The sequence below is a fragment of the Balaenoptera musculus genome, chromosome 7, assembly GCF_009873245.2.
Source record: "Balaenoptera musculus isolate JJ_BM4_2016_0621 chromosome 7, mBalMus1.pri.v3, whole genome shotgun sequence".
Classification (NCBI taxonomy): domain Eukaryota; kingdom Metazoa; phylum Chordata; class Mammalia; order Artiodactyla; family Balaenopteridae; genus Balaenoptera; species Balaenoptera musculus.
In genome coordinates, this window is record NC_045791.1 from 41,696,020 (window position 1) to 41,708,655 (window position 12,636).

The 12,636-nt window shown below is 38.2% G+C and overlaps 1 protein-coding gene across 6 annotated transcripts in view; it reads right to left on the reverse strand.

Annotated features, from left to right (window-relative positions):
* WDSUB1 (WD repeat, sterile alpha motif and U-box domain containing 1) overlaps nucleotides 1–4,173 on the reverse strand; it is a 75,148-nt gene extending 70,975 nt beyond the window's left edge. Inside the window, exons 1-2 of one of the 6 annotated variants that reach the window (XM_036858853.1) lie at nucleotides 3,990–4,173; nucleotides 1,281–1,702 (exon numbers count right to left, since the gene is read on the reverse strand). In XM_036858853.1, coding sequence (XP_036714748.1) covers nucleotides 1,281–1,678 — 398 coding nt within the window. In that variant the 5' untranslated portion in view covers nucleotides 1,679–1,702; nucleotides 3,990–4,173. Of the gene's footprint in view, nucleotides 1–1,280; nucleotides 1,703–3,370; nucleotides 3,891–3,942; nucleotides 3,965–3,989 lie in introns of those variants that run through there. The other 5 variants (XM_036858856.1, XM_036858854.1, XM_036858858.1 and 2 more) reach the window with 5 other exon arrangements.
* Between the last annotated feature and the right edge of the window lie 8,463 nt (nucleotides 4,174–12,636).

Sequence of the window (12,636 nt, forward strand, 5' to 3'; positions counted from 1 at the left end):
CTTTTTTATTGAAAAACATGTTACTGGGGTCAAAAGTACTTTCAACTTTTGTATTAAAATCACCTAGAAACAACAAACAGCAAAATCACCCAGAAACTTTCATCCCATCTTCAAATACAAATGCTTTATGTAAAGAAAATGCTGTGAATAAGTTAAAATTATCTAGGGAAGATTAGGAAGCACTGGCCTAACAATATTAATTATTTTCTCAATTAGGAAAAATAAACTGGTAAAAACCCAACAATTAGTGCAGTGTCCTAGCCAGCGCTTAAATCTACTGCAGTGTACCATTTTTATATCATTAATTACATACATTAGAGAAATAATGCTAGGGAGGCAGAATTTATCACCCAGTAAGTGAAAAAGATTCGTTAGCTGACAGCTGTATTTCATTCACACAAAATAACTTAAAGGCATTTCATTCTTCCTGAGCTTTCTCTTTAAACTGTTTATTAACACCACTTAAAACACATCACTTTCTTCAATCCAAAGACCCAAATCTAAATGAGTAACAGTTGTTTACCAGCTACCATTTGTGCTCTGAGTGATGCTGGGGGGTAGGGAGAAAGGAAGGTACATTAAGCTATTTTAATTGGTAACATCTGAAAGTTTATAGTTTTTAACGTACTTAATGACACGTTAAAATGGTTAAAATGTTTGATGTTATATATATTTCACCACACTATAAATACATACAAGTGCATGGTTTTAATGTTGGTGAGTTGCAACACAACATTGCCAGTGTAAATTAATTGATGTCTTTTTATCCAAAAGGAGTTTTTTAAGTGATTTTTTTTTAAAAGAAACGATAACATGCTGATCACAAGGTTCCTTCTTCTGGGCTTGGTCAGCAAGAATCCTAGTCAGGAAAGAGCTGTGCAGGTGAGACTTACCTACCATTACTTTATTATTGAGAACACCTGAGCCACGAGTGAGAAAAATAAAGCCTAAAATTACTAAATTTTATTCAAAAGACTACTGTGGGGTTTTTTTTTGGCCTAACTCTTACCCAAAAAATCCATGAAAGTCTAACAAGATTAACCTTATTTTACAAAAGAGAGATTGGAAACTTAAAACACTCAGAGCCAAGCAAATCTACTTTAAAAATCATATTATGTTTTTATGACCTTCAGAAGATAGGTCAAAATATTTTTCCTTGTGATGTCTAAAAATTATCTGCTTCTTAAAGTCATCAAAATATTCTGCCTTTTTTTTTTTTTTCTTTTTTTTGTGGACCTGTTAATAGGATTAAAAACGGAAAGCGGTTTAAATATTCCTACCTATATAACTTGTATGACTGTGCATTCCACAAAACAACAGTTCCATCAGCTGCCCCTGATACCAAACAAGTGGAGTCTGGGGAAAACCGGCAAACCCTCACGGGGCTACCACTGGGCTGTTCCATCACTGCCAAAGTCTGTCCGTTTTGAGTGTCCCATAAGACAGTGGTACCATCTGTTGAACATGAAGCCAAAATATGTCCTGAAGGGGAGAAGCAGCAGCAGTGGACAGCATAGGTGTGAAACTTCAATGGAGAGTGTGGCAATTCACTGAAGTCACTCAGGGAGTACAGGCGGATAGTTTTGTCCAAGGAGCAAGTGGCCAAGAGGGAAGAGGAGAAGGCACAGCAGTTGACATCATCATCATGATCCGCTAATGTGTGGATTAGTTTCACCATGTTCTTTATTTGAAGTAAAATATCCTGCAATTTTTAGACAGATAAAGGTTACTTCATCCTAGGAATCAAATAAACGCAACTCAAATCAATATAAAAGAGCCAAAAGCAATTAACTTGCTCGATGAAAGCTCCTACATTCACATTTTTTAAAGACAATATATTATACTGGGGGTTAGAATAATTTGGAGAGAAATGAAACATTTTAAGACTATAACCTCTGATGACTATCACAATCACCAGTGCCATACCAATAAAATTCCACAACTCCTGAAAAAGAACCTAGTCAAATAACGTCAAACTGATTTGACACTGAACATCCAGAACCTTGGGTATTTATTTCACCTTTGAAGACTTTCCCTTAACTGTTACTCAACACTGCCTCATTCCACATCTGCTAATCTCAGCTTAAAAAGATTTTTCACTACTTTAACAAACTCTGCTGCTCCTTCCCCAGGATGGAGCCAAGGCTATTGCTCTGCCTTTAAGATGCAGAATTATATAGTTCACTCATAAAAAAAGAACAAAAGGTTTCATTCACAATTTAAGTGGCAGTGCTGAAAGCTATCATGTCATGGTTTGTCATCTTGTCTGACAAAGAATAAAAAGATATAAAAGATTTGAGGTGAAGAATCAATGTAATAAATCAAGGAAACCAAAAAGAAAGAGTGGCAAAAAATGGACTTAGCTGGTCTGCACCGAAGAACAAATGTACAAATTTAGAATAAAATCCAAACTCCTCACCAAGACTTACAAAACCCTACATGGTCTGTCTCTTGCTTGCCTACTTCTCAGACCTCAACTCCTTCCACTTTCCCTCACCCTCCCTCTTTCCAGCCTCCCTGGTCCAAAGGATTACACCTAAGATCTTCACAAAGTGGTTTTCTTATGCTTAAATTCTCTTCCCCCTGCTTTTGGGATCTAATTTCGCATTTCGATTTCAATTTCAGTGTCCTTCCTCAGAGAGAGTTTCCCAGTCTAAAGTAGCCCCTCTACAGGCTAGCACATCACCCTATTTTAATCATCAGTGTAGCAATTACCACCCTCTGACATATTTATTATTTATTTGTTTCCCCCCACTAGAAGGTAAGCACCAAACCAACAAAGATCGGGTCTGTTTCGCTCATTTCTGTATCCACAGCATGTAAAACGTAAAACAGTATCGGCACCTAATGTGGTCAAATAAATATTTGCTGAATTAACATTTTTCCCCAAATCCAGTTCTAGGCTTCAAACATTATATGTGAATATAATACAAAATGATTGGGTAACTAAAAATAAAGCTACTAATACTAAAAAAAAAAAAAAAAAAGAGAGAGAAAAGAAAAAAAATCTGACAGTGGAAAAATGGTGTAGAACGAGGCAATAATCAGCCCTGAAGGGACAGGCGTAACTTTGAATTGTAAAATTCATAATACCTTGTTCTAATATTATTTACAGAAATCTTTCCAAATAGATGGAGCGAGCCTTTCCCAGCATTTATCTTATCCCAGAAGTTCAGTCTCTTTTTTCAAACAAACGCCAATGAAGTCTAAAAAACCAACCAACCAGCCAACCAACCACCAAAAACCCTGGTAGATTACCGCCTGAGGTGTTGCACTGGAAAAAAACGCCATCAGGCGGTGCTTTCTGGGGAACTCCCAAATCCCAACTGTGTAAGTGCACACGGGTAATTTTCCAAACAAACTTCCTCACCCTTGTGGCGCTCAGCTCCCTTTGCAGTTCGAGGCCCTCGAGTCGCAAGGACAGAGACGCAATCAGCTGAACTCTTTGTTTTGAAACGCGCTCTCAAGTCTACCGCTACCTGGTGTGGGCGTCCACTTAAACCTCAGCCGTCAAGCCGAACACTCAATTTCCGGTCATATCCCGGACCAACTCGCCAGTGTGAACACACGCATACCCATCTAATGCAAGGCAAACCCGAAATGTGCCAAGAATCCTCCAACATAAAGCTCGAGACCCACTCCCACCGCGCCCACGCGGGGACCAAGGATTTGCCCAACTCTGAGAGCCAACCAGGCCTCAGCGGACCGAGCGACCCGCGGCAGGAGCGCGGCCGGCGGGGAGCAGGGCCTTCCGGGGCGCGGGGACCGGCGCTCGGGTTGCGGGGGAGGGGTGGAAGCCAGCTGGGGCTTCCACGCCCCGCTGGGAGGCGCCGCCCGGTTCCCAAACCGAGGCCGCAAAACCGTACATCGCTCTGTTCAAGGTCTCAGCAGGTCCCTGTCGCGCGCTTAGACCGGACGCCGAGAAACGGAGGGTTTAGACACCTCGAGCGGGGAAGCTCGGGGGGCTGACCCCAGTCAAGGTCCCCCACCTGCCTCCGTCGCTGTTAAACTGGCCCATGGGCACCGCCCCTTTCACCTCGAAGACCCACGACGCCCAGGATCAGCGTTCAGGTGCCGGCTAGTGGCGCAGGGCACGTGACGCGCAGGTGAGGCGGGCGGGGCCGACGCCAGCGGACGTCCTAAGGCAAAAGGAAGGCCCCGCCCCGCCGCCGCGCATGCGTGCCCTTCCGCCGCCCGATGACGAGGTTTCTAAAACCTGGCTGTAGGATTTAAATGAGTCCGGACTGGGGAAGAACCTTTAGTTGAAATTTTTTTCTGGTTGCGGAAGCTGAGCTCTCAAGGTCTAGCGAGTGCCTGAAATGTGATTTTAAAGGGGGCATTATATAATGCCCCCTTTAACTCTCAGTTACTACAGCTCAAAGTTTTGGAGCCTCCTTCCTCTGCTGTATTTCTTTATCCTGCTCTGCCTATTCTGTGACCTCCCTGATTGGTCTTTTCTGTTTAGGCCAGCTCTGACCTCAGTGGTTCATGATTTCTGCCATCTCCTTTGTGCTCAGGTTACCCAAATCTGTCTTTCCAGGACAGGCTGCTGGAAAGGATATCCAGGATATCCTGCTATCACCTGAACCCGATGTGCATTTCTTCTAGCGTTTCCGAGCGCCTCCTAAGCTCACATGGAGCTTACACCGTGGTTTCCACGTGTAATTGATTACGAAGTGGTTTTGCCAGTCCCTTTTGAGGTTAAAAAATTGACCAGAAAAAAGTTCCTAGGCATGCTAACACTTAGGAACTAAGTGCACGTCACAGTATTGAACCATGTTCAGATTAAAATCAAAGGTACAAAGAGTTTTCTTCAGCGAGGAAACATTAAAAAACTACCAACCTGAGGAAACCAAAGTCACATATTTGAAGAGTAATAACCTAAAATACTCAAATTTAAACATGAAATTGAGATCGCTGGAGAAGATTTGTAATGAAAAAGACAAAGGGAAAAGAGATCAAAATTCATGATTTGGAGATGCTCCTGTGATTTTTAAATTGATTAACGAGTGCATTATGACTGACACTTTGAAACTTGATTACAGGCCAAAGTACTATCAAAACAGTATTTTTCTAAAAGTAACTTTTTGATTGTATAAATAATAGAGCTCTCTCTAGGAAATATAGAAACTATAAATAAGAAAAATAACTAATAATCACACCACTCAAAAATAAGCCACTCAGATATAACATTTACTTTCAGTCTTTCATGAATAATAATATCAATAATTTTACAAAAAGACCTGCAAACTACCTTTTTCAACTTAAACTTGTATCCTGAGCATTTTCCACGTCTAAAATTTCTCAGTAGTGTAATTACTGTTTCTGCCTAATGGTCCACAGCCCCAGAAACATACCATAATTTATTTAACATTTTCCCAGTTGTTTCAATATTTTTGTGCTTATTTTAGATAATACTGGATTCAATGACATTGTACATAAATATTTACTTTAATGAAATTTGCTAAGGAAATTGTTAGAAAGAGATGAAATTACTGGGCATAAGAGTGTAAATAGTCTTAATAAATATTGCCATATTGCTTTTCAGAGAGGCTGTATGGTTTCACCTCTCAGCAACATATGGTGGTGCCTGTCTCTCCACATTCTTGACAGACTTGAGTAATTTTTAAAAATTTTTCACCAATTTGATGGGTAAGATTGGTTATAATATTCTTCAAGTAAAATATGTAAAAGAAACCCCTGACTACACAGGCCAGTAATTTACCATGGAGATCTCAAGCCCTGTATGGTCAGTTTTGCAGGACAGGCAGTTTCAAAGAGGGAAGCTTTATTGTAGCTGGTCTCTAGTCTGTGAATTTGCAATTTGGGAGATGTTAATTAAAATATCTTGGCGATATGTTAGAGAAACATTTTAAGAATTTATAGAGATCTTTGATCACATGAGTGAACTGGTTATCTTATTACACAGGACAGAGTGCCAAATAGTTGGAACTTTGACTTGGAACATTAAAGATCTGAATATTTTATACGTGTTTTGCTCTAATTATGTAACTGTGGTCAATAATTAATCCTGTTTTATCATTAATTTCTAGTTTTGTTCCTTGTAATAATGCTTCTTGGGGAATATAGAAAACAATTTTAAGTGGTATATTTAAAGGAAAACTAACTTTTCAGTTAAATAATAAGCAATACATGCTCTCCAAATACAATCCAGTGGGAACAGAATAGGTGTGAATCAGTTAGTGAGTCAATGATTATTCAAATGTTTAGTTGAGAGTAACCAAGAACTCAAAGGAGAGAGAGATGATAGGCACTGAAGTAATTAGAAAAGGTGGGTGTAGGAATGGGTTCTAAACAGGCTTGAAGTGTGGGCCAACTGAGGGATGAGCTTGGGAAATACCCAGTTTCACAGTAAATACTCAGGAATGCATTTGGGTTGTTCTGCTTTGCAGGCAAATAAGGCCAGAGTTTCCAGAACAATCAGGCAAGGTAGAGTACAAGATGTAAAAAACTCCCTGGAAGTGTTCAGTTTGCAAAAAATGTATCAAGCTCAATATATATAATACATGCATTTGTGTGTAGTGTATATTAAACTTCAAAAAAAGTTTCTAAAAATATCCATGAGAATGGCCCAGGGATTCTCTCATACTGATGCAATCGTTCACTTTCCACACCTGGTATTATCCACAGCGCTACCTCCCAGTAGAGAGGAAGCTGTAACTGGGTGCAGGCTGTGTTATCTTCTGCATTATGGAATAGTCTCTGAATTCCCCTTATCCTTTGCCATTAAATAGACTTTACACCCTCTAACTGGCCATGTTTCCATTAATCCACCCATAGTCCTGGATGCCAACCAAGTAATAAGAGTTCGCTAGAGTTCTTTAAGTTGGTGTTTCATACAGATAGAAGAAAGACCCAGGGGCTGCCAAATGAGGATGAGGAAGGCTCACAATGGGCACAGTGAGAGCTGCCTGATGATAGAAAACATACATGTAGCTAAAAATAAGCAGACAAGAAAGAAATGTGATGACACTTGGTATCTGTACATGCTAAAGAAATTTTGCAGTTCCATCTATGCCTTTTCTTCCTCTTTGGTACAAGAAACCTTCTTCTTGTTTATGGATTTTTAAATTCCAATTTCCTATAATTAAAATTTTTCTTTTCCTATTTCTTCTGTCTCATCTTCTCAAATTCTTTATTTTCCAGTATCTTATTACTAATGCTCCACAAGAGAATTCAAGATTTAAAATACAGTTTTGAAAAAGAAACCCACATTTTTACTTTCAGATTCCTGGTTTTTTATAACATAAGAATATAATAGACGTTGTATAATCAAATTCACTTGATAATAGCCGAACTTACAGAATTATTATTAATTCAATCTCTTTGTCATAGGTCTATTTAGATATTCTCTTTCTTATTGAGTCAGTTGCAGTACTTTGTATCTTCTAGGAATTTGTCCATTATCACCCAAGTTATCTACTTGGTCCATAGTATTCACTTAAAGTCCGTTTTTGTTTCTGCAATGTCCCCTCTTTCATTCCTGACTTTAGTAGTTAGTCTTCCCTCTTTTTTCTCAGTTGGTTCAGCTAAAGCTTTGTCAATTTTGTTGATCTTTTCAAAGAACCAATTTTTGGTTTAATTAATTTTTTCTATTCCCTCTTTTATTAATTTCTTCTCTAATCATTATTTCCTTCTTCCTGCTTGCTTAATGCTTTGTTTGGTCTTCTTTTTCTATTGGAAGGTTAGGTTACTGATTTATGATTTTTTTTTTCCATATAGGATTTACAGCTATAAATATCCCTCTAACCACTGCTATGGCTGAAGCCCTGTAATTCTTTCTATTAATAAAATCTACCAATCTTTTTTAGGTCGATCACAATTTGGGTCTCAATAATAGCATAAAGCATTGTCCACACAAATCCATATCAGCCCAAAGTTTCACTGGGTCAAAATGCACTCCAGCCCCTCCACTTTCTTATTGGTTTTGTGTTTTTCATCATGAGGTTTCTCAAAAGCAGTGTCTCCCCTTTGAACCTAAGGTAAAATATATTAGCAGTCTTTCCTGACCTTGACACATTACTACAGTTCAATCTACTTACTTTGTCAAGACCCTCTTAATCTTTTATCACACTTTCTTCAATTGTGCATTTTAGTTCTTTTCCAGGACCCCTTCATAAGTGATGGGATATAGAGAGGTAAGATATTAAGCCCTACTGGGCCTATTTTTTTCCTTCTAATCCAATGGTTTAATAGCCAGTCTGCATCAGGATAGCCTAGGATATGAGGCAATTACAATGAACCCTAATATCTTAGTGACTTAAAATAAGGTTTATTTCTTGTTTATGCTATGTGTCCATTGTAAATTGGTAGGGAATTATGTTCAACATAGTTAATCAGAGACCTGGGCTAACAGAACATGAATCATTTTGAGCATTAATAGTAGCTGTGCCAGAGGGAGAAGAGAGAAATTAAGTACTTGGCCAACAAGATGCACATGATAATTATATCCAGATCTCTTTGGCCAGAACTAGCTTGTCAAATGGCCTCACTCAACCACAAGGAGTATAGGAAATACAATTCCATCATGTGCCCAGGAAGATAAGTCTTTGATTTTATGGTATTAATGACTATACCAGATGATAGGTACTGTCCTCTTAGAAAGGAAATGAGATCAAAGCTAGAGTCCCCCTTGAAAGGGAATGAGATCAAAGTTAGAGACCAGAGGAAAGCAATCTGGAGAATTACAAAGAAGTTTTACTTTGTACCAGATAATCCATTCTTTTTGACCTATTTAGTTCACCTGGGACGTCTTAGGTCTTTTATTATAGACATGAGCCTCTTTAACACGTCCCAGGAAGCAGCTGTATGCTATCAGAACATTACTAGGCTTCAAGATATGATTATAAAGTAATATGACCTCATATTTCATGAAATATAATCCAACATATACGTGCAATAAGAGCTATCCTTTTCAAAGCAATCATTTTGGAAATTCAAACATTTATTCCAGCATAGCTGCTACCTAAAAGATATTTAGAACCTGGATTTTGGCATTGCTTTCAGAGAGTATAGCTCATTCTTTTAAGTATCTTCCTTGATGGGAAGGCTTTATTGACAAAGTTTTATTGGGTGCCATTAATATGTCAGACATTATACTAGATACTGGGTGTTAAAAAAATGTGTAAGACACAATCTCTTGAGAAGCTGTGTCAGGTGAGAGTGGGAGATACACAGACCATAATAGCAATACCCTTAGTTATGGGAGAATATGAATTAGGAAATTTGAGTGGAGGAGTAAGAAAGCCAATTAAATCCATACATAATGGACAATTATCTCTTGTCATAAAATAAGAGCATGTCGATAAACACATGACTCATGAAATGTGCAGAATTCCAATCAGATGGCTAGAAATAATTTTAAATAGGCAGAACTGGAAAATGTGATAATCAAGAAAGCTGAGATATTTCAGTTTCTCAGGAACAAAAAATGGGGATAAGCATCATGGAACGGAGAAAAAGGGGAGTTTGAGGGGTAAAATATGCTGTTTTGTATGTATTGTCCAGCAAAGAACCCCAGAAGTTGTCAGATAGAGAGAGACTCCATTGTGGTTTGCTGTGTTGTGGAGAAGGGCTGATTCGCCTGCCCTTACCATGCCTGGATAAAACACTCCCAAGTGTATCTCATTCTCATTGTGTTGAGTCTATATGCTCACCTAGTATATTTCAGATAATTTAGTCTCTTTCTTAGATATCATGACACTGGAAACCTGGACACGGTACTTTAGCTAGTTGAATGGAATCTTTCCCATTATAATTTAGTTGATATTCTGGTTTATGCTTTATTTAGTGTGGTTGGTGCACATCGGCAACCTCCTAAGTCTGATCAACTTTGGAGGTTGTGATAACATCATGTCCAGGCCTAAAAGAGAGCAGGTAAGTCACCAGACGCTATTGTATTTTACTAACCACCCATCTCTCCTTAGTGTCTTCATAGCTTAGTGATAACAGCATGGCTTGGGGCCAGTTGACTGTGAGTTTAAATCCTAGCCCTGACAACTAACCAGCTATGTAACCAAACATTTATAAGCCTTGGGTTCCTCATATGTCATATCTCATAGGACTGTTCTGAAGATTAAACAAAACGCTGCACATGCAGTATTTAGCCTAGTGTTGTATACATATTAATATCACTTTCTCTGTGCAACTGTAATAGATAGGTGTGAGATCTCTGGGCAATGCAAGCACAAAGAAATTATTCTTTGAAGGGCCATCAAGAAGCTCAACTTTTACTGGTGGGAGCAGGCATGCATATATAATTTGTTATGATATGATGTGATAATGGCTCTGATAGTAACAAAATTCTATAAGAGTAAAAAGTAACTGCCACCTGGGGGTGGAGGGTGGGAAGGAGAATAGAGGAAGGCGCAAATTATAGAATTTAGCAGGTGGTGGGTAGGTATACGTTGTGTTCTGGAGTTATTTTGTGGGATGAGTAGCCAATGTAGGGAAGAGGGGATGGGGTTATGACAGGACAAAAGACTAAGAATAGGCTGAGGCTAAGTCTGAAGAGCCTTTAATGCTACACAAATACCTTTTTAGCAAGGGACTGACAGAATCAGATCTGGGTTCAAGATGGCAGAGTGGTGGACAAAAGGAAGATGACTAGACTGATTTCAAAACTTATTACAACAATGGAAAAAACCATTGGGAAAGACGGGAGAGCCCAGAAATAAATCCTCGCGTATATGGTCAAATGATTTTCAACAAGGGTGTTGAGACCATTAAATGGAGAAAGGAGTTTTTTCAACAAATGGTGTGGCAAAAGCTGGATATCCACATGCAAAATAATGAAGTTGGACATTTACTTTATACCATGTACAAAAATTAAGTCAAAATGGATCGAAAACCTAACTGTAAGAGCAAAAACTATTAGAAGAAAACATAGGGGGAATGATTTATGACTTGGATTCGCAATGATTTCTTGCATAGGACACCAAAAACATAGACAAAAGAAAAAAACAGACAAATTGGACTACATCAAAATTAAAAATTTCTGTGCATCAAAGGATATAATCAATCAACAGAGTGAAAAGGCACCCCATGGAACGGAAGAAACTGTTTATAAATCATATATCTGATAAGGGTTGTTAATATTTAGAATATATTAAAAAAAACTCCTGTAACTCAACAACAACAAAAAACAAACAACTTGATTTTAAAATGGGCAAAGGACTTGAATAGACACTTCTCCAAAGAAGATGTGCAAAAAGGCAACAAGCAAGTGAAAAGATACCTATCACTAACCATCAGGGAAATGCAAATCAAAACCACGGTGAGATACCACATCACACCTGTTAGGATGGCTACTATCAAAAAACAAAAATAAACAACAAAACAAGTGTTGACAAAGACGTGGAGAAATTGAAAACTTGTGTACTGTTGGAGGGAATGTAAAATGGTACAGCTGCTGTGGAAATCATTACGGTGGTTCCTTAAAAAATAAAAAATAGAATTACCATCTGATCCAGCAATTCCATTTCTGGGTATAAGCCCAAAAGAATTGAAAGCAGGGTCATGAAGAGATATTTGTACACCCATGTTCATAGCAGCATTATTCACAATAGCTGTAGAGTGGAAGCAACCCAAATGACCATCAACAGATGAATACATAAACAAAATGTGGTCTATACATATACGATGATATTATTATTCAGCCTTAAAAAGAAAGGAAATTCTGATACATGGTACAACATGGATGAATCTTGAAGACATGTTAAGTGAAATAAGTCAGATACAAAAAGACAAAAAGTAGAATGGTGGTTGCCAGGGGCTGGGGGAAGGAGGAGTTACTGTGTAATGGATATAGAGTCTCAGTTCTGGAATGGATAGTGGTGATAGATGTGCAAAAATATGGATCTACTGAACACCACTGAACTGTACACTTAAAAATAATTAAGATGACAAATTTTATGTCATGTATATTTAACCACAATTTTTTTAAATTGGGAGGATGGCTAGAAAAAATGAGATACTGGTACTTAGCAAACGATGAGGCCTAAACTAGTATAGTGGCAGAGGGAATGGAAAATTGGAGATAAATGTACACCATAGGAATTTTAGAGAAAGATTCTTCAGGATGTCATGGAGATATGGGTAAAATGAGAAGTCCAAAGGAATTCTGAGGTTTCCTACCATGGGTGACTAGATGTATGTTGATTCTGTTAACCGTGGTATGGAATACAGGGGAAAGAGCAAGTGTGAAAAGTAGGAAGACAATGAGATCATTTTTAGATTGTTGAGGTTGTGTTATCTGTGTCATGTCCTAAGATAGAGTTTGAGGTCAGAAGAATATAGTGTGTATTTATTGATACAGGAATCATCAATGATAAGTAAGCCTGAGGTTTTCCAACTTCTAGGCAGACTCTGAATGTTATAACTAGGGGTTTTATGCTATTTTTAATGACCCAAATAGTCTCAAGTGAATGGCACGTGTGCCTGTAATTATGGTGTACAAGGTATTATTTTTTTAAATGCCATTGCTTTGTAAATAAAACTCTTCAAGCATTGCGACATGGAAATAACAACAATAACTGTTGTACATAATAGTGAAAAGATTGGGAACCACTATAGAGGTAATACTTGAATCTATATGAAGATGAGTAAGGAATGTAA